This window comes from Curcuma longa, chromosome 4 (assembly GCF_044706935.1).
Source record: "Curcuma longa cultivar G26 ecotype Majalengka, Jawa Barat chromosome 4, ITB_CL_G26_1.1, whole genome shotgun sequence".
NCBI lineage: Eukaryota > Viridiplantae > Streptophyta > Magnoliopsida > Zingiberales > Zingiberaceae > Curcuma > Curcuma longa.
The window spans coordinates 6,302,003-6,323,697 of NC_133864.1; the positions used below are offsets into that span (position 1 = coordinate 6,302,003).

A 21,695-nucleotide genomic window follows, 5' to 3' on the forward strand; every position below is an offset into this window, starting at 1 on the left:
TTTCTAAGAATCCGACCGTTGGAGCGTCCTCTCAATTCAAATACCAGTTGCTTGTTGCGTCAGCTTCTTCCACCAGCGATTCGATCCCGTCTCCAGTTCTCAATCACTCCTCCCTCACCTTGATGGCGATCGCCGCCGAATCGCAGCAGGAACCGAAGGTAATAGACCTGGTTTTCTAGATCCATGATCTTATTGTCGGTATTCTTGAAATGATTAGGGTTTAGATCCATCTTTTCCTCGCCAGAAGAATCAGGTTTTGACTTCGCGCTCGTTTCTTCGGATTCGATGAGTTCTTTTCTTCTTCTTGGAAAGGAAGCTAGTGGGCTGTTAGATCTTCAGATCACCCCAAATTTGTCCTTTTTTCTCCCAACTCTTTTGTATTTTATCTTTGCAAATTTGGGATTTTCATCTTAAGCTTCTTTTTAAGAATGGTAATGATGAATTAAGTGCTATAATTAGATCGGTCTGTTTGGTTCGATATTAGGCCTTTGCTCGGTCACCAGATTTGATCTGTTTTGTTTATCGCTTCCCATTGTCATGACTTTGATATGACGTTCGAAACTGACAATAGATTGTTAGATAGAGATTTCAAAGGTTTCGAATAGTTGAACTCACGCTTTCTTCTCCCAAATAGTCTCCTTTGAAGGCTTCAGCAGTGGAGAAACGATGGACGCTGAATGATTTTGATATCGGGAAGCCCCTTGGAAGAGGAAAGTTCGGCCATGTCTACCTGGCCAGGGAAAAGAAGGTATGAGAGTCAATTCTGACAGATTTATCTAACGCTTTTCTTAAACTAATAATATTGTTAAATTAAGAATGATGAAAGCTTGAATTTCCAGTGCCGGACCTCTTTAATATCAGTGATTGCTCAAATGCTTAGTATATTGGAGTTTATTTTTATAATACGTTCGATCCTGTTATAACGGATTTCTATGTGTCATTTTGGCGAGGCAGAGCAACCATATCGTGGCATTGAAAGTGCTTTTCAAGAGCCAGCTCAAACAATCTCAAGTTGAGCATCAACTACGACGTGAAGTTGAGATACAAAGCCACCTCCGGCATCCAAACATATTACGCCTATATGGTTACTTCTATGATCAGGTTCGGCTCTATCTTGACTTATAAAGATTGTGGGCATATTAGACCTGAATTTTGTTTTTGCCACCTCAGTTGACCTAGATTCTCCTTTGTATCACAGACTCGAGTTTACTTGATACTGGAATATGCAGCAAAAGGTGAACTCTACAAGGAACTACAGAAGTCCAAATGCTTCAGTGAGAGGCGAACTGCTACAGTGAGTTCTTTGCAAACACACAGTAATGGTTATCAGTGTATGAGCTTTCATCTATTTCCAATGAAGGACTCACTCTAATCATTTACCCATAGAATTTGCAGTTCCTTTCTCACTGTGTGTACAAGTGTTGTGCATTTGCAAATTTAATGAGGCTAGTGTGTTTGCAAACATGAACAAACGTTCTGAACTTTGTGTTTTTTAATTTCTTAGTCAACTCCTAGGACTCAATTTCTTTCATCCCAGTGTCGTTGAACTCTACAAGGAACTGCAGTAGTCAATGGCTTCAGTGAGAAGAATTGCTACTTTGAATTCTTTGCACACAACACATAATGATCGTCAATGAATAAATATGTGCATTTGGCAATAAGAATAGGTTTTCTGTGTTTGCAAACATGAATAAATAATCTTATTACTGTATGCGTTTTATGTGCCTATCAAGTTAAGGATGGATTCTTGTTAGTGTAGGAACACTTATCATTTTCGGCTTCTAGAACTCAAATTCTTTTGTCCCAATGCGTTATATAAGCCTTTTCTTCTCTCTTTCACTTACCTGTTTTCATGTTTATAATTCCAGTACATTGCATCTTTAGCACGAGCTCTGATATATCTCCACGGGAAGCATGTGATACATAGAGATATTAAACCAGAGAACTTATTGATTGGACTCCAGGTAACTCTCACTATGTTTAATTTAACCTCAAATACAATGCATAAAAATGCTTAAGAAGTGAACCCTTCATGTAGGGTGAGCTGAAAATTGCAGATTTTGGGTGGTCAGTCCACACATTTAACCGTAGACAGACCATGTGTGGAACACTTGATTACCTCCCCCCTGAAATGGGTATGACAATCTTTACCATCAGTGGCATCCTATAAAAATCTTCAAAATAGCTACATAATCCAGCTGAGTTAATTCGATCATTCACAAGCAACCGACCAGGATTAACTCAGCCTAAAATTAGTCCCCTCTGACATTCTTTTCCTGCATTTACTTTTGTTATAGTGGAAAGCATTCAACATGATGCTAGTGTGGATATTTGGAGCTTGGGTGTATTGTGCTACGAGTTCCTTTATGGGGTGCCTCCATTTGAAGCAAAGGAACATTCCGATACATACAGAAGGTGTGCATTTGTCTGATGTTGCCAAAAGGCTTTTAAATGTTTTTGGAAACCCATGTTACTCCTCGAATTATTCGTGTCTCTATCGACCTGTTTACCGCGAATGCAGGATTGTGAAAGTTGATCTTAAGTTTCCCTCGAAGCCAACTGTTTCTCCTGGTGCACAGGATCTTATTACCCAGGTGATTGATGAGAGATCCTTGTGGCCTCGTACCAATGTTACTCGATAAGAACACGGCAGTGTTCATCATCTAAGCATGGCCTTGTTGTGTACTTGCAGATGCTCGTCAAGGATTCGATGCAGCGCCTTCCACTTCACAAGCTGCTTGAACATCCATGGATCGTGCAAAATGCAGATCCTTCAGGTGTCTATAGAGGCTGACTGCTTCCTGATGTCAAATTTCTTGTTGTTTTTGCACCACAATCCTTGGTTTGTAGATTAATTGTAACAGTCAGTTGTTGTTCCTTCTTAAAAATTCCTTGTTAATTCACTTTTTTTTATTTGTGAGATTAGGGAAGACTTTGTTTATGTTACTGGACTAATGTTATTGGATTTATGACTAATGTCTAAATCTCCAGTCTTCACTTTGTTAATTCACTCTAAAGCTTTGGTTAATTCATTTGTTAAATCTCCATTATTTCTAGGAAAAATTAAAAATATTATTATATAAATTCCAAAGGTTAGTTGAAACAATCAAGGTTTGAAGGTGTAAGCAATTAAATTTAACATAATTAAGATTTTAATTGACATAAACGACCAGTTTATTGAATTTTAATTGATATAAATGATCAGTTTATTTCTAGCATTTCACATATCACTCAGTTCAATGATGAGATAAAATTTAAGTAGTCCCAAATAGTTTGGACATATGGCTGGTTTGCATTGTTGTTTTTGTGCTTTTCATGAACAGAAGATAAGAACCGAAAATAAATAACACTTATTTGCAATTATATCTATATAAACCGAAGATCTGGTGATTGATTCTGACTTGAATACTTGAATCAGCAGGGAAGCAACATGTTTTAATGTGACTGTTAATAGGTATTTATACCAAAGCTGTTCTTACTTGTGTTTCTTAATTCTTTCAACATTTAAGTGAGAATTTGAACTCCTTTTCTTATTGTTTCAAGAAATGCATCTTGTGGGAGGATGACCCATTGTCTTATGCTATATGGTAAAATGGTACTTGCGTATATAATGGAATACATAATATCATTCAGCTTTTGCTGCTCTAAAGTTAAATTGAGGAGACCAAGGGTTCCTTCCCAATGGCAGCTATGCAACACTAACTTTTCATTTTGTTAGAGAAGAACACTGCAATGGACATCTGACTCCGAAGCTATTTTTGCTACTAATTATTTCTTACCACTTTTGAGATGGAAGATATCACAAAAGAAAAATGATACACTTCATGAAAACGCAGCATGATACACTACACTATATGGATGTGGGATCCAGGTCTTGCTTTTTCTATAGTGTATCATGCTGCGTTTTCATGTAGTGTATCATTTTTCATCACAAAAAGGCATATGCAAGGGCTGGTATGCACTTCTCTAGGACTATTCCGCCATGTAGAACAATGCTAGGTAACATGCACATATGGTTTGCAAGAGATTACTTTTCATATGATAAAGCCCTTCCTAGAGTGAGCGAGCAAGTGGATAAATTTTGGGGAAAAGTTACTGAGAGGAGAATAAGATATATGATAAATAATTCTGAGAATAATTTGGTTATATGTTTGAAAATCAATCATATATCTTATTATTTATTCACTGAATTAAATAGGATTATGAAAGAGTTGGTTCCTAAACAACTATTTTGATGGATTTTAGATTTATTGCATAGGGAATGTAGCAAATGCTTTTTATACATAAAATAAATCCATCACATTGGAGTTAAATCTTCTTGGTATTGTTAGGGCAACTTAAGAGTTGATGCAGACTAGATCCATTCGTAGTCGGGCCTGTTGCCTTGTACATTTGTGGTTAGGGTCTAAATGGATTTTTATTATGTTGAAAACATCGCTCGTCTACCTATTACTAACACATGTGTTTCAGGAATCGCGAGTAGAGAATGAAAAATTTGAAGTTCATGTGAAGGAGCTTTGGTCTGGTGTTCCCTCAATCCTCCAATTTTTAGGGTCCTGAATCATGAGCTTTCCTATTCAAAATCTGCATGAAAAAATGGACACACCGAAACTGTCCTCAAATCGATTTGAAAGGCTTACTATCCTTAGCTTTGCTTTAAATCTCCGTCTCACTAGTAGGCCTCACATGCTTTCAATTATTGCTCAGATAAATGCCTGTGAACCTGAACCCCCACATGAAATTTTGAGCAGGTAAATCCCAATTCTGTGGCTCCATGCTTTCATTCAATTAGCTCGCAGAACCTTATCGTCGTAAATAGAGTAGCATGTCGAGTATTGATTGATCGAACATGGTGGTGAATTATTTGACCATGTGCCTGCATTCTGCTAAGTCTACTGCCATTGTTGGATCCAACCAAACCTGATCATTCTTCAGTGTAGGTTGCAGCAGTACTCTTTAATGTCTTCAAGGAGGCTCCTGCAAGTACTGTAAGTTTGTACACATGAAGCAGCAGGAAATAGAGTGATCCACAGTGAGTCAGATCCAATGTTAATTTTCAAAATCAGATCGGTCTTCATTTCTTCTGGTCGAACCAACCTGAAACTTTGTTTGAAAACCAAACCTGTGGTGGTCCTGCAATGGCGTAAGCTGGTACACATGAAACAGTAGCAAAATAGAGTGATCCACAGTGAGTCAGGTCCAATGTTTTTCAAAATCAGAACTGGTTTCCGTTTCTTCGTCCGATCGAAACGGTCTCAAGTAGTGTTTGAAAACTATACCTGATGGTGGTCCTGCAATGCTGAGGACCCTGATCTGTTATCATCTGGTCTACCACCACCATGATATGCCCATAGATACCAGGCAGCAGCAGCATCTCTGCCATTCATGGCCATGGCTACCACTGGTAACTGTGGAGGAGGAGCTGCTTGTCCTCCAGTGAGGGGCCCCTTTGGCCTTTAAGGTAAAGGAGTAATTGACTTGACAAAGTTTAGGACAGAGTGACTGACTGGATGAACATGATATGATGCATTGCATGGAGAATTATTAATTCACCACATTTTTCCAAACTTTATTTTTTTTCATCATCATCAATCACATGTATCAGAATCCATCTGTGACTTTAGTTTCCTTTCACACCTCCATGACATGTTGATCTTCCACACTCCTCCTGTGGTAAGTTTCAGAGTTCAGTAGTCTTGGCCAATGATGATGATGATGGTGCATACTGAAAAGTGTTTACTGGAAGAATCGATTAAGATATAGATAGTTCCCTTTTCATTATGTTATTAGGTGAAGATTGAACTAGTATTTCATTGTGCCTTGTTCTTCAATGAAGGATTAAGTGGTATTGATCTGGCAGAACAATGATAAGAAAGAAGAGGAGATCTCTTACACAAATACCATTGAAATAACTGTATCATCAATTCTTTTTCACCAAGTGCTCTGAAGATGACCTCTCCAGCCTTCCAACCACTACGCTCTTGAAACTAAACCCCTCTTCTTCCCCATGACAACAAGAACCGGCTTTTGCTTCCGCATTCACCTCGCTCAAAGGCTGCCTCCTCCTCGGCTCCTCTACTCTACCTTGACACGACCGACGCTTTGCCGTAGAGGACTGTGTGCTTGCCATGAACTTGGGTGAGTTCGCCACACTCTTCGCCCTAACAAATCCACCTCCATCGCCATAAACGTTCATGTACTTGGGCGTGTTGTGTGCAGTGGCAGGCAACCGGCCTTTCATGTTCTCCTCGTACCAGCAGCATTCACAGTCATTCTCTTGGTGGTAGTTTTTTCGGTTTGGGATTGCAATTCGGCGGGGAACTGGAACTGGCGAGCGGAATGCAAGAAGTTGAGAGTCATCCATAAGGCCGAGAGCAGGGGAGCATCTCGCGTGGTGTGCGTTGAGATCGATCTCGACGATCTTCGTGGAGCTGTCGAAGCTCGAGGATAGGCGTTCCTGCGACGGAACCAATAAAGCTTGAGGATGTCGATCGACAATGGTAAATTTGAGCTAGAGGTTTGAAACGAGACTTACTAAGGATCTTCGAGCTCGAATGGTGGTGGCTTGAGCTCTAGCAAGAGCTTCCATCCTGCGAAGAGTCGTCACTGCTTGTTTACGTATCAGATGGCCTCTCACTAAAGCTTGCAGCTTGATCAATGCTCTGAGTGCTTTCAGTGCCTTCCTCGCCTTAAAATAATTTATTTAAATATAAATATAAATATAAATATTTATATTCATATTTGTCAGTATAGAGGAGTTACCAGAAATCCCCTGAACGCTGTTTGGATTACGACCGCCGCCGCACGTAGCGTCCCGTGGCCCTCCGCCAGCAGCCCCACGGCGGAGGAGGACGGCGCGTTGGCTCTGCTCGGGTGCAGGATTCCGGCGGGCGGCGGGGAGGCACTCCCTCGGCCGCCAGAAGCTCCATCTCCTCTTCTCCGTCGCTCCCTCCTGGACGCCGGGGGCCTTCGCCTCCCTGCCGCTCCACAGCCGCCGGAGCCACCGACTCATGTCCGATTCCGGCGAGCAGAGGCCGGGGAGGGGAACAGAATTGCGACGAGGAGCCGAACGTGCTGATATAGAGGGAAGAGAGAGAGAGAGAGAGAGAGAGAGAAGGAAAGATGCTTCGTGCACCGGACGATGGCAGACAAAGATTACTGCGGTGAAAGCAACAAATGGAATGGAAACAAAAGACGGCAACAGGGACAGCATGGCATTCTGCATTCATTCCCCCACCACCTCAGCCACTTTTTTCAGGTTCATCTAAACCCAGTTGCACCGGCTGATCTAAACCCGATCAGTTAGTCGATCCGATCCGATCCGATCCCATCCGATCTCGAGCCACTAGAGCACATGGAAGAGGGTCACAATAGGTGAGAATTGTGAGAGGAGTTACTGGTGTTTAGGGGAGATTCCCCAGTACGATGAAGTGGGACTTTGAATGGGAGGGCGTGGTCCTTATGGTACTATGACAACTTGACAATGATGGGGGATAGGATTCTAAACGAATCCGTATGGTCTATTTATCCTCTTGGGATAAGAGGGAAGCTCAAATTTTAAAAAATTCTTTCTATTTCGGTGAACAGTCGACCGGAAGAGAAGAGAACAGTTGACGGAGAAGAGGCGAGGCATGCGAGGTTTAAAGGATTAGCAACAAAGAGTGTGAGTGTGGAGGACAATGCCAGCTAGCTAGGGTTCATGGTGGAGTGAAAGTATGGCAGAAACTGATAAACAAAGCCTAATAGCTAGCTTTCGGTGAGATTGATTGGGCATCGACAATCCTAATTGTTTGCTGTGAGATCGATCGAGCATGCTAGCCAGAAGCTGATGGACAATCCTGATTGTTTACAGTGAGACTCATCAAGCTTCGATCATGACATTCAATTTAACCACAACTCGAAGACAAATGGATCCGACCGGCCAATCGAAGCAGGCAAGTCGATCTGTATTCGAAGACAATGAGTTCAGTCACAAGAAATTCTAATGTTTTTGAGAACAGGAACAAACTAACCAGAAATCTTCAGAATGTGGACGACGATTACCGCAAATTCAAATCCATTGAGGACGGAGAGAGCCAGCTCTGTAGGAAATGTGAAGCAATAAACATCAGTTCTTGCCTTGTAAATGATAATAAACTGAAGAAAAAAAACATGAATTGTGAACAGGAACAATTAACTCAAGATCTTCCAAGGAAGATAAGAAGGCAAAAACTGATCAAAACATAAAACAAGGACACTAAGGGTCTGTTGATTTGGATGGAAAGTAAAGAAAGGATCATATAAGGAGTTCATTTCTTTTGTGTCACTTTCTTCCAGGTGATGTGGTGTTTGACGAAAAATAATCACAAATAATGAAATTTTATGTGGCCATTTTAGGGGGGAAAATAACTTCCTCTCACCCAACCATCAGCTCTCTATCCTCTACTCTCATCCTCAAGATCCCCTAAACCCTCCTTCATTGATTGTGAGCCCACCTTTGCCCTTCGTAGTTGACTCCGAACCCTCCTGCCCTTTGTCATCGTCCGTAAGTCCCATCTACCCTTTGTTTTCATCCATGATCTCCCCTCTGCCCTTCTTCCTCTATCACAAGGCCCCGTGCCATTTGACATCATATGTAAGCCACCCTCCATCATCGTCAAAGACTGTTGTTGTCAGTTTTCATGCATTCCCAGTCCTTAGCTATGCCACAGCAACGCGAACTTGAACACTACTGCACCGTCATCTCAAACTCTCCAGCATCCAGGTTAAGAATAAGAAGCACTTTTGTCTCAAACACAAGTATAAGGGGAAATTGAAGCAACCATAAAGTCACCCCTTTTACATTTATTGAGTCACTCGATCACTCACTCTGAACTAAAAAGCCACATCTTACTCTTTGCTTGTTTCTCCTGAGTAATGAATTATCATATCTCACTCTCACAAGATCTTCTAATGTGTTTTTCCCCTTTATTGCATATGGAAAAAAATTGTTTCCAAAAAAGGAGTAAAGAACCTTGTAAAAATTTACAGTCCAGCCACATTTCAGCCATGCTACTTAGTACATACTACAACACCACTCTTACTATGCTTCCAATGTTCACAAAATTTTCACCCTCTTTTCTTACTCAAATTCCTATCTGCCATTTCATTTTTATGTGCAACTTCCTACTTGAAGCAACATAACGCAGTGCTGACCGTTCGAGCTTATTTCTCCCTACTAATCGACTACCTTGGAGACAATTCCAGATTTGTGCACCAAAACAATGTGCTCTGAGTTTGAAGAGGATAATAAGTGCCCTAGCTGTATCAAGTTGGCCTACATAAGAGTAGCAGAAGTTGGCCTATGAACAGTCAGATGTTCTTAGTGCTCTCTAGCAGCCTCTCAATCAATGTTATCTCACACATAAACAATTCCATGAAAAGAAGATTCATGATGTACAAGCTTTTGCAGTGTAAAGGGAACTCATATTTCCTAGACATCTCAACACTTATAGGTCTGTGGTCAAGGAAGCCTGAACTATGAAGAAAAGGAAGGAAAATCACTACTTGCTCTCACAGCCTAAATGCTTTCTTGGTTCTAGAATGTTAACTAATTCAGCAAAATTTGAAGTTGGTCGTTTGTTTGATCTTTTCCAGGTAAAACGAGATCAAACAGAACCGCCCCAATCTACATAATCCAAGAATTTTCATTACCGACAAGCATAAAAGAAATTGAAATGCATTGAATAAGGGGCAAGCACCAAAAATGGAAAGAAATCCAGAAACCAGTGACTGCTTACCCAACCAAGAACTGAAAGAACACGTCTTGGGACAACGACCTCGAGGATGCGTCGATCCCCAGCCTCGAAATCAGCCGCGCCGAGGACACCGCGCTGTGAAGCGGCAGGAGGCGGCCCCAGTTCACGCGAAACACTGAAGCAAACACCAATCTTTTCAAAACCTCCATAGTGATCGAACGAGCAATAACGAGCCGAGCGAAAGGAGTTACCTCGGAGAGGGAGGACGAAGAAGAGAGGAAGGATTCGGCGAGATCGATCGAACCCGAGACGCCATGGCATTGGCTGGCTCAGCAACCGATCTGCCGCGAGACTCCGAGGGCTTGACGCTCACCTCCGGTGAGCCGACGCTCCTGGAAAACTTCTCTAGTCAGTTTCATTACATCCGTTGGATTAAAAAACGGACGGTCCAGATTTTATGGACTGGAAAAGCTGTGACTAAGTACCATCCCATACAATAAATATTATCATGATTTTTATCCTTATTTAAAAGGGCAATCACTATGGGGAACCAAATTTGCAAACACCAAAAGAATGATCTGTTTCTTCTTCTTTTATGAACAAAATAAAACATCTGTAAGGTGATTAAGCACCCACAAACAGGACAATTCACTCAAAATAATACACTTGTTTGAGGAATATACTTACAAAACAAGTTCTGTGGCCAATCCCACAACCAAACCTAATATGGCACCAGCTATAACTTGAATCTCTGTATGCCCGACTGATTCATTTAATTCGCTGCGACTGTATTGTTTCATATGAATTGGTTCTTTAGTGTCCAATTTTGAAATCTTCAACTCAGTGGATGTGGTTGCAGGTCTTTGGAATGAGTAAGACTCTGAATTGGATCCATAAGCATCTTCCTTGTCGGAAATGGAGGGAGCAGGCGATTTTTCCTTGCAGTTTATGGAGGAACTTGTAAGTTTGTTGTTTCGGTAGTCATCCTCTGCATGGGAGTTTTGAATCCTATTGAGGATCTTGGCATGAATGCCCACCTCTCTCCTAACACCCTGAGTATGATGACAGAAGTGAGATCTCATGCTTCAGTGGTTATCAGATTTAACGAAATGAAACGAACTTCGTCAAATAGCAGGAACCAGAGAATAAGATAGATACTAGTGAATTGTGGTATGCAATTGGTGTGACTGACCAAACTTGTCATCAGTGTAAGTTTGACCTCTAAATAAGCCCTCAAGTCTAAATCAACATGTGGAGTTGTATCTACTTTGGGAAATAAGCTAGTACCAAAATCATTTGTATTTGATCTCAGAAAGAGCAGAAGCTGAGTTCGAGTTGAATAACTCTTTCGTGCAGCAAGAAACATAGAGCAAAAGCTAGAAAAATTCTTTCAATAACCAAGCTTCAACACAGTGGGTCTTGCTTGGCACAGGTAGGATCTTTCTTGATTATGATGAAACCGTGTAGAAACATGAATATAATTAGTCAAAGAAGCTAATAAATTGTGTAAATATTAACTTGTCCAAACTGACAAAAAAGAATTATCGCAACAAATATATCATTAGGTTGAAAAATAATCTGTCACATTCGTCCATTATATTGGTTATTGGTTTCTTGAAAAGCATAGAACATGAGAATGACTAAGAGTGCATATAGGTACATTCATTCTAGAGTAGCCTATAGTTAATTCCTGAGCTCAACTTCCAACATATGTTAATACTGAATGAATGATTCATTCAAGTACTACAAAAACAAGTATTTTTTTCTGTAATAGAACAAAATAAACTAAAAAACACAACAGAAACTAAAGAAATCTAAACATGGGTGCAGAAAATTGATTAATCAAGAAATATGAAACCTAAAATATAATGATGAATTTCTGGAGAAAGTTTACGATACAGAAGAGTTGCATCTGCAGCATGTGTCATCGTCCTTGGGTATCAGAAAATCTTCTACTATTCAGTTTCCACTTTCCAAGCAAAATAATTGGAAACTTAAAGAGAAAAGCACAAATATTTATAATTAACTCTCGAGCACAATTCACCTCTAATACATTCATAGGTGTCAATAAATTGTAATGATAAATTATTTGTTTTATTTTTCTTTTATATTTTCAAGTTCTATTTTCTAAAAAAGAAAAAGAAAACTGAGATCAGACAACTTTCACAAACCAAACAAGACAATTTTCTTTGTCTGCAAGTAGATTGAGAAAGAAACCAGTTTAAACTCATTGCTTTCACAAGCTCTGCCATGGATTGTGTTCATCATACAAGATTTCTTCTGGAAGAACATTTCGGATATGGCAAACAAACTAATTATATTGTTCAAACCAAGCCAAGACCATGGCAATGACAGGCAAAACTAATAGAAGTTTGTAGGATTATCAGTTCCTGGATGACAAATATGGCTATACAAAAGGGAATCTACTTGTCTTTTGAAGGTATTATCAGACAACTAATTTTTTGGTGAAGAAAGAGGAACAGGGGTGGTCTATAGAAGATAGTCAACACACTTCCAAAGAAAAAACATTGTCCAGTTTCATACAAAGTCAACTCACAAGAATAGAGTCTAATTGCAAATTACCATCATGGCATACACAATGACTATAGAACAGAAACCAAAAAGAAACTAGTTTACCTGAGCATCATACATTACTAGAGCAGCAAATACGACAGACATGCCAAAGATCGAGTCAGAGAATCCCCTACATAGATAAGTTAGTACAGTTACAACTACAAGACCTTGAAGGGAATAACAATAACTACACACTGTGGAATTTCCTCAAACAATTTTACATGCCTACCTCTCCAGCCCAAGCAAAGTAGCCGCAGCAGTAACGGCCTAGAAAAATCCAAGCATAATTGGCTAAAATTCCATAGTTCAACCTCACAAATTGCCAAATAAGGGAAAAATAGAGAAGCGACAGCCTAAAAATGAAGCATTTCTGACAGAGGAATGAGTAGACGGCATGCCTCCCGACCGAACCGCCGCCCTGAGGTCGATGCCCTTCCCAAAGATCGCCGAGGTGAGCGGCTTGGCGAGTTGCCCAATGGCACCAGCCACCGCGGCCGCCACCAACACCTACAAGAAGCAGAAACAACACACAAAGTGTTCGCCTTTTGATTCTGGAATCGTCCTAGTAGTATGCTGTAGTACCTTGTTGCGGGCAAGGTCGGCGACGTCGTCGACTCCCAGAGGAAGAGAAGAGACGACGGCGAGGGGCATAGCCGCCGTCTTGGTTAGTCGTTGCGGAACAAACGGCGGTGGATTCTGGGGACGGAAGCGGGAGGAGAGAGGAAAGGGGAGAAGCGAGGCGGAGGAGCTCCAGTGGCAGCGCATGGTCCAAGTAGGTCGGGGGACGTGAGATTGGTGGGTAAGGCGGCATCAGGTGCTTTATTGATTTGATGAAATTTCAATTTGCCCCCCAGATTTATTCAATTATTTGGTTCGACCTCTCTAGTTTGTAAAAATCATTTTAGAGGACGATTTTTTCTGTTTACTTGAAAGAAATGTACGAAGAAGAAAAAGCACTTGCAAGTAGACTCGTTACTACTGTTTACGAATATTGTTCACAATATTCACCAATATCAACGAACTGAACATATACAAATTTGTTTATTTATTGTAATGAATTATTCAACCTTATTGATCTTATGTATATTAAATAAACATGAATAAATTCTTATCAAATCAAACATCCAATTTATTTTATGAACGTTCGATTACATACGATAGCAAGTAATATGAAACTATGAAATAATTTAATAATAATAATAACATCGTATATAATCTTTGACTCGATTAATGAATCTGAGTCATTAACAAACATCATCATGTTACAATAGGAAAATATTGATCAAAGTTCAGACCTCAAATTGTCGATACAAATGCACTAGTTTATTTAAGCCATGAGACCTCTCCTGCACTCTCAGATACATGAAACTCCAGCTCAATATTATTCGTAGGAGTGAACTCCCAAACTCATCATAAAACAAAATCAGAAGCAACCTCCCAACTGCAACAAAATAAACAGGTTAAAGGATCAGATAGAGTTTTGGAACTTACTTTAACTGATAAGTGTTTAAAACTTTCATATACATTCAAAGAATGTCTGGTCGAAGGATAGTCTATCAAACGGCAAATAAGTATGCAGGTATCATAATATGGCAGATTCTCACATGCTTGAATTTGTACAAAGCGAAACTGCAATGCCTGAAAGATTTTACTAGTCCAGCAGAAGAAAAAAATGGACTGTGGGCAAATTTCAGGAAAATCACAGTGAATGTCAATCATAAACTCAGTCCAACTTAATTTGTGATGCTTGAACTAGTAGAGCATGACCTATCATGCAAAAGGAAAACACTATAGTGATTGCAAAGATTGGAAAGGAAGAAAAGAGAAGCCGCAAATCATTACAATGAGCCAGCAGAGCAGGGTGGAGTAACAAGATGTTAAATAAAGATAATCTCTGTTGTCTAATTTTAGATTTAAATGAGTAATATGTATCTTCTTTATATACACAAGGAGATTAGCAAATATTATGAATATTTTCTTTTGCTATAGTAAAGTCAAATGTATGATGCATAATACCTCTAAGAAATGAGTCTAATCCTATTCCTAAATCAGTGATTATTTTATACATAAATAAGAAGCTCAATTTTTATACCGGTACATAGGTTTGCCTAGAGGATCAAAAAATGTTAGGACTTACCCAGAAAGGTACTTTCAAAACACCAACAGATATAAATTTCGCATTAATATGGAAATGTAACAATGGATTTATCATCTTTATCCCTTTTTCTCTTTTTTGAATTCTATGCATAAATTTTTATACATAGAGTGAAAGGTTTATTTTATAGAGTAAGACAAAATGAATAAAAAGAAAATTAACTAATGTATCATTCGTTGAAAAAAGCATTTGTTTCCCGAAGGTAGGAGTAATCCTCCCATTGTGTATTGGTAATTATTGGGTATAGAGTAGATCCTAATTTATCTATTGTAGTTTGTTGATAGTTACACTGTATCAAGTGTGAATGTGGAAAGCCATTTCACATACCAGGATAGCCTCAATCTCACTATCTGAGACTGGTGTGCGCTTTGGTAAAAGTGAAGCCTTTCCGCCTACAGCAGTGTTGGAAGGAGCGGCCGGAACATCTGAACGAAATCTATAACTTGGACTATCACCAGATGAGGAGGCAGCCTTTGGCTGGGACTCAATTCCTGAACATGCAATGTTAAATTACCACACGAAAGTAACGATGGAAAATGAAGGCTCCAAATATCAGCAACTAAATAACCCAAAGGTTCAGGACAAGTTAAAATTTGACATTCGAAAATAACATAGAAAAAAAAGTAAATGGCTATGATGTCGCACATTAGAAATGATATGAGCATAGTCTTGATAATGCATTTATGCTTCAATTTGAATGCCTCGACATGAACATTATAAAAATAAGTCACTTTTGTTAATAACACGAGATGTGATCGCAATACAACTGACAAATTTGAGTAGCTTCTGCCAGGAAGCAGTCAAGACAAAGCGGGCACAGGCAACCAAATCTTGCATGGCCTTCTTATCCATCACCTTTATAAGATTGTGAAGGGGAACTCACTTTGAATCCCACCGACACTTAAAAGTTTGCATAAGGTAGGTAGGAGGTAAGCATATTTAATCCTAAATATCAAGGATATTAGACAGAACAAATATTGCTCATGAATTATAACTAGCACAATGAATTAAAAAAAAAGAGGCGACCCAATAAACAAATCTCCTGCCAATGCGGGATCCCAGGGAAGAGTCTATTGTATACAGTCTTACCCTGCTTTGCAAGAAGTTGTTTCCGAACTCAAACCCATGACCTCTAGGTCACATAGTAACAACTTTACCATTGCGCCAAGGCTCCCCTTCAACTAGCACAATGAATGTGAAATACTTTTTCAGCAGATCCGTATGGTAACATTAACAAAACAAGCAACAGCCATTCAATACACATCTTCCACAAATAAGTCCATAAAATTATTAGTTGTAAAGCTAAAGCCTCACCGGATAACAGTTAGAATAGGCACTTGTAAGGCCTTACAAATAGACTAGTTAAAAAATCACAAATAGCAAATGAGTAGAGTTAAGAGTCATATGATGTTTTTCAACACTCATAATTAGTTGGACCAATAACTAGTGGCACTTTCGTTTGGAGTTGGAAAAATTTACTAATGATCATTCTTTCTCTCCTCAGTCCTCGTCTACACGAGACTATCAAGATGCTGTTTCTTTTGTAGTGATATAAATTTTTATCATGTTCATACAAAGTGGAGAGAACACCATCTATCATAAGCATAAAGCACATACCACAAAACCAAACTAGATATCATATCAATAAGCCTAGCAGTGCATATAACAAAATCTATCAATGGTGTACAAGTGATAGAATTGATGCATATGATTTTGTAAAGTGTTATTGCATTAGGAAAAAAAATCAAAACAAGCCTTTCCTCCAGCTAAACTGTACCAATATTGTTACGACTTGCAATTTGTTTGCTAATTGTTTAATCCATGAAGTCATGTCGGCTTAAGATCACCACGTTGCTTCTCTCCCCAAGGAAACTAAGTTCACATTCATACCATGAACCAAAATATTTAAGGTAAACTAAAGTGAACGATAAAATTACAAAAGTTTTCCACTTTTCCACTAACACAACTATTAAATTTCCCCAATGTTATCAGATCCGACGAGAAAAATAAAATGAAAAAAAAAACGAATATAGAGACACAAAAGACATATAAATACTTGATTTGAGGAAGGCCATCTCATCGGAAGGCGAAGAAGACCCTACAAAAAAAAACCAAAGGAACAATAAAGAGGAGCATTTGGAAACCCTAAAAAGTCGGAGGGCGATGGGGAAGACGGAAGAACCTGCGGGTTTGGCCTGAAGATGCCTCTGCGGGAACTTGATTAAGGGAATTCTCCTCATCGCTCCGATTACAATCGTCTCTCGATCGGTAGCCCTCGCTCTCTCTTCTGAAAAAAAAGGGTTCTTCTCAGCGCCCATCGGGCTTTACATACCGGTGAACCTCACGTGCCACGCATATGACAAAAATTTAGTCAAATAATTCCGCCTTGTTTTTAAAAATAAATGATCAGAAAATCAAAAGAGATTTTTAAAAGACCTGTTAAAATATTTCAGATATCTAATTATTTTAAATAAAGAGAACCTTTTAACTATATGAATAATGTGTTAAAAATTAAGTATACAATTTGTAATTTTTTTTATTTTACTCCTTGAATTTAATTTTTTTAAAAATATTTTTATGAATCAAATTAGCCCCGACTCCTAACTCTCTATTTAGGAAGCAAGACTGAGGGCATCTCCAAGACTCCAATTTATTTTAAAAAAAGATTTTTGGGATATTTATGAAATCACAAAGTTAAATAAAAAATTTTAATATGAGGTTTGAGATTTTTAATTTAAGGGTTAATGAAATTTTATCACCTCCTCTCGATCAGTTTCACTCACATATCACAAGTTCACATCCCAACTGCCCTTGCCCACACGAGTTGGTGATGATCTCGACGAAGGCAAAACTAACTTGCCGTCGAAAAATATATGTTCAAAGTGAAGCAAGAGCTCTCCAACAAAACACAACCTTCCGCGCAAACAAAGAACTATGAGATGCTAACAAAGTTTTAAGTTACTGCAAAGGAGTATACCACATAGATATATTCTCACTAACAGTAGTAGCGACATTAGCAGTACAACAAAGACCAACCCAACTAATAGCTTATGGCTTAACATCAACTCTAATAGGCTACTAAACTAGACCACCCAACTTTTCTAGAATACCGAAGAAACTCATGCCAACCTTTGCTTCTTTTTCTTCGCAAGATTTTCAAAGACACCTTTTATATCATCCGATGTCACAGGCTTTGATGAATCAAAAGTTTCCTGCAAGGCATAGTGGAATGTAGTACTCAGTTAAGGCAAACCATAGATTCATGAAGATGAAGAGAAAATCATTGTTCGAAGAAGGTTACGGTTAGTTGTTTAAAGAGGCATAATCCTTACCAAAAAGGAATGCAACTCATTCTTCATGTCAGCTATCCCATTGAAGATTTCTATTTTCTGGACATGATTCAGAGTGTTGAGAAAGTTCAATTCAGCTCCTTCCTGTTGCTTCAATTTTTCCTCCCTCTTTGACTTAGCCATCTTTTCATATTCCTCAATTGTGTCCTCCTTATCAGTTAAAAATTCTACTCCTTTATGGGTATAGAACTCACTACAAGTTCTACATTTGCATAGAAGTTCTCTCCATTTTTTAAGGAGAAACATGGGTCCTATTTTATCCACGGGAACTGATAGTACATTAACGTCCACTCCAATAGTGCATGTAGCATTTGAACCTTGATCCACAGGACACACTTTATTGTTGTCTGAAGTTGCATTTCCTACCGTACCATTTTTGCAAGTAGAATCTTTCCTTGTAGAATTTTCCAGTTGGGAGAGAGAACTTGAGCAATTTTCTTGAATCTCAGACTGACTGCCAATCGCCTTGTCACTACAATTGGTTGAGGAGCCATTCTCAATCACATTCTCAGTGCCACTCTGGACGGAAGGCACATTCTTTTGCTTTGGCAAGGCCCAAATAGAATCAGGATAAAGTTTCAGGAAAGAAAATGTGGCAGCACACTTTTCACAGATGAAGTCATCATAGACGGGTTCACCATCCTCATCTCTTGGAATCTGAAAGAAACCAAATGTTTAAACAAATAGTCTTGGGCAACGCTATTATAAAGATTAATAATAGTGCGACAAGCAACCTGAACACAAGAACTTGAAAAGCAAAGATAACAGTTAGATGAAACAAGTTTCTGCTTAACAACATGGATGAACACCAAATAATAACAGAATGAAACAAGCTATTTAAATATTGAGAAAATAGCATAATAAAGATAACCTTATCCAGAGAGTTAAGTCCAAGGTGATTCTCATGAAACCAATCTTCACATATACAACACTGTATCATTTCAATCTGCTCTTTGGCATCTGGATCAGGATAAGGGCGACCACATGTGCAATAACAACCTCTAAAGTTATGGTTGTAGGAGTTGCCACTGTTTTCAGGTTCTTTATCAGGATGAAGCTTGCAGGAAAACTCCCCGAACTTTGAATTGCCACAGTCACAGCAAAATTGTCTTTTGGTCCACAGCTCCACAACCTTTCCGAAACACAATGCCATGAGTATCCATGAGTATATGCGGGTACAATGTTAAACAACCATTTTACAGATTGTGCTAGTAAAGTAGAATGCATGTGACATAAAAGTAGCTATCGTGGCCTTTGACCAAAAGAAAGAAACTATCGTGATGAATGACAACTTTGCTATATGAATGGCCTTTGTAAGCTTGTGAAACATTGTTTATATTAACAGAAAAAGGAAACAAAAATGCATTATACATGTTCACAAAGTCAAATAATTGTACAAATACAAAAAAACTTCTTTATTGAAGGTATAAATCAAAAAAAAAAAACTGCCTAAACAGCGGAGCAAAGTGACATGAAAATGCCCCAAAGCTCGTGGCCGATAAATTTACAATTTTTTTTCTCTCTCCACTGCTCTTTTGTAAAGGAAACAAGGAATTGACAAAATCATTTCTTTTCCTTTATGGTTTATCCTATTTCCATCCCAGTAAAAACAACATAAGAGAGCATATGAAAATGCAAACAAATTGGAAAATAAGTTAAAGAAGTGCTTCCCTCATGGCTTTCGTCTCGTAAGGAATAGGTGGGCACCAACACAAACTTTTTCACAGCTTAAGAGTATGGCTGAATGGTAAATTTGGCATTCAAATAGAAGGAGATTTTAGTTATCCCAAAGAGAGTGAAAATAAAATATTACAATAAAATCAATCTAAATTGCTCTACTACCTATGTGTTGCTACTTTGGCAATTAAGTGACAAGATATATCATAAATAACCTGAATTACTTAAATAAGATGTGATTTCCTTAGAATGACAAAAACAAAATAATTAAAAAAAAGAGTGGGATTCCAATGCCGGAGAAGAAGTCTATTTGTACGTAGTCTTACCCTACTTTGCAAAAGACTATTTTCGAGACTTGAATCCATGACCTCTAGGTCATATGAAAACAACTTTACCGTTGCACCAAAACAATTACAAAATTAAAACTCATTCTAATTGCTTCCTGGAATTGCAATTGTGCATTGGTGGTACCATCAAGAGTGCCAAATAACTGTATTTTATCTACTCTGCTACCTTGAAAATATGGAACGAATGGTGATAATAGAGAGCTAGTTTATGAATAATCAAAAGAGGTGGCTTGGGAAACAGAAAACTATTTTATGAATAATCAAAAGTGATAACATGGAATAATGGAGAGCCGTTTTATGAATAATCATAAAAGATGGCGTGGAGAACTATTTTATGAATAATCATAAGAGATGGTGTGGAGAGCTATTTATGAATAATCAAAAGTGATAACTTGGAATAATGGAGAGCCGTTTTATGAATAATCATAAAAGATGGTGTGGAGAGCCGTTTTATGAATTATCATAAGAGATGGCGTGGTTTATTCTCCAATGAAATGGAGAATATCCTGAAGTTATGCAAGAACGAACTATGTTGGCAACGTCATGACCTCATTATGGCACGCAGGGGAAGAAGACAGGTTGCTAATAAACACTTGAGGATTTTTAGAGTCATAAAACAACTGTATTTAATAATATCAGATGTAGAGAAAAACTTTGTTAGGTTGTCCATCTATGAACTATGAAGGCTGCCTTGAGTAATTAAAGGAACAAATATGGCGAAGGTTATCAGTCAAAATGTAAACTGTAAACCGAAGAAATATCAGAATTGCGGGTGATTACAGCCAGAAGAGGGAACTCACGTACCTCGTGACCATCGTGGCAAGAGAGACTGCAGGCAGTGCAAACACCAGCATTGCCACTAGGAACGCACGTCAAGCACGAGAAGATGGCCTGCCTCTTCATGTACCCACTCGGATAAGTGCACTCCTTGCCCTCGTCGCCACCCAGAACCAGATCAGCCTCCTAAAGTCACCAATCGCACCACAAACGTCACCAATCTCTTCGAACGAGTAATAAATGAAGCAAATTTTACAGGCAAAATCATGCAAAAAAGGAGCTTTCCGCTCGACACGTACCAGCTCCTCCGCCTCGAGCTCTTCGATGTACTCCCCAATCGTGACGGTCTGGTCGGTGTCGTCCTCGAAGGCGTCGGCCATTGCGACGGCTGGAAGCCCCAAACTGCAACCCTAATCGCCGAAACCGGATACACCGGAGTGGGAGCGTTAGGGTTAGGGTTCCTCGCGGGTTCAGTGAAGGGAAAGGATCGAATCAAGAGGGATTCGGAGGGATCGGAAGGCGGAGAGGTAGAGGGAGAGGGAGCGGATTGGATTTGGCGAGAGTGCGGGGTTCTAATTCACAGTGCGAAGCGACGCATAAAGTGACTATTCTGTGGATTTTTAGGCGGATTGCTTTCTTATTTGCTTCCCGCCACGCAGTTTTCGGCTTCCAATTTTAGCACGTGATTAGCCGAGCCACTGTAATTTACGATATCTACTTAATATATTATTCATTTAATTTAATATATTATTCAAATTTATTTAATTAACTTTATGTATATTAAATAAACATAAATATTTAATTCATTTACAAGTAGTAAATAAAAACTTATATGTTGTATTTAAAAAATAGATACAAATTAAAAATAAATTGTTAATTATAGAAAATACTCCCTTTTATATTTGTTTAAATATATAAATTATTTTTTGAAACATAAACTTATTAGGTCAATTACAATAAATCTGTATACACTCGTTTAAATTAAAGTGCCGGCTAATACCGGTCCCCAGATGAAACCGGGCTCGGAGTTCGCCGGCCGGATCAGCCCAACCCCGAAGTTTCCACCCGTTATATTCTCTTTAAAACGGCCGTCATTCGT

General features: G+C 38.9%; 4 protein-coding genes and 1 pseudogene across 4 annotated transcripts; 1 reads left to right on the forward strand and 4 right to left on the reverse strand.

Annotated features, from left to right (window-relative positions):
* The first annotated feature begins 84 nt into the window (after window positions 1-84).
* On the forward strand, window positions 85-2,865 carry LOC141827493 (serine/threonine-protein kinase Aurora-1). Its single transcript, XM_074714755.1, has 9 exons — window positions 85-158; window positions 635-748; window positions 955-1,101; window positions 1,199-1,294; window positions 1,869-1,964; window positions 2,039-2,135; window positions 2,298-2,415; window positions 2,522-2,594; window positions 2,693-2,865. Exons 1-9 carry the CDS (start codon window positions 123-125, stop codon window positions 2,792-2,794), a joined length of 879 nt encoding a protein of 292 aa, XP_074570856.1. The 5' UTR covers window positions 85-122; the 3' UTR covers window positions 2,795-2,865.
* Window positions 2,866-5,920: 3,055 nt separating this feature from the next.
* LOC141828470 (protein IQ-DOMAIN 25-like) lies at window positions 5,921-7,073 on the reverse strand (annotated as a pseudogene).
* A 3,208-nt stretch (window positions 7,074-10,281) lies between these two features.
* Window positions 10,282-13,064, reverse strand: LOC141828509 (uncharacterized). The gene is made up of 5 exons (XM_074715951.1): window positions 12,873-13,064; window positions 12,666-12,797; window positions 12,520-12,557; window positions 12,354-12,420; window positions 10,282-10,768 (listed from the first exon to the last, which is right to left on the reverse strand). The coding sequence occupies exons 1-5, from the start codon at window positions 13,053-13,055 to the stop codon at window positions 10,400-10,402; spliced, it is 789 nt and encodes a 262-aa protein (XP_074572052.1). The 5' UTR covers window positions 13,056-13,064; the 3' UTR covers window positions 10,282-10,399.
* A 412-nt stretch (window positions 13,065-13,476) lies between these two features.
* Window positions 13,477-16,728, reverse strand: LOC141827773 (uncharacterized). The gene is made up of 4 exons (XM_074715094.1): window positions 16,628-16,728; window positions 16,502-16,543; window positions 14,773-14,936; window positions 13,477-13,731 (listed from the first exon to the last, which is right to left on the reverse strand). Exons 1-4 carry the CDS (start codon window positions 16,683-16,685, stop codon window positions 13,714-13,716), a joined length of 282 nt encoding a protein of 93 aa, XP_074571195.1. The 5' UTR covers window positions 16,686-16,728; the 3' UTR covers window positions 13,477-13,713.
* A 679-nt stretch (window positions 16,729-17,407) lies between these two features.
* On the reverse strand, window positions 17,408-21,171 carry LOC141827745 (uncharacterized). Its single transcript, XM_074715063.1, has 5 exons — window positions 20,896-21,171; window positions 20,624-20,782; window positions 18,667-18,927; window positions 17,778-18,452; window positions 17,408-17,657 (listed from the first exon to the last, which is right to left on the reverse strand). Exons 1-5 carry the CDS (start codon window positions 20,974-20,976, stop codon window positions 17,565-17,567), a joined length of 1,269 nt encoding a protein of 422 aa, XP_074571164.1. The 5' UTR covers window positions 20,977-21,171; the 3' UTR covers window positions 17,408-17,564.
* Window positions 21,172-21,695: the final 524 nt, after the last annotated feature.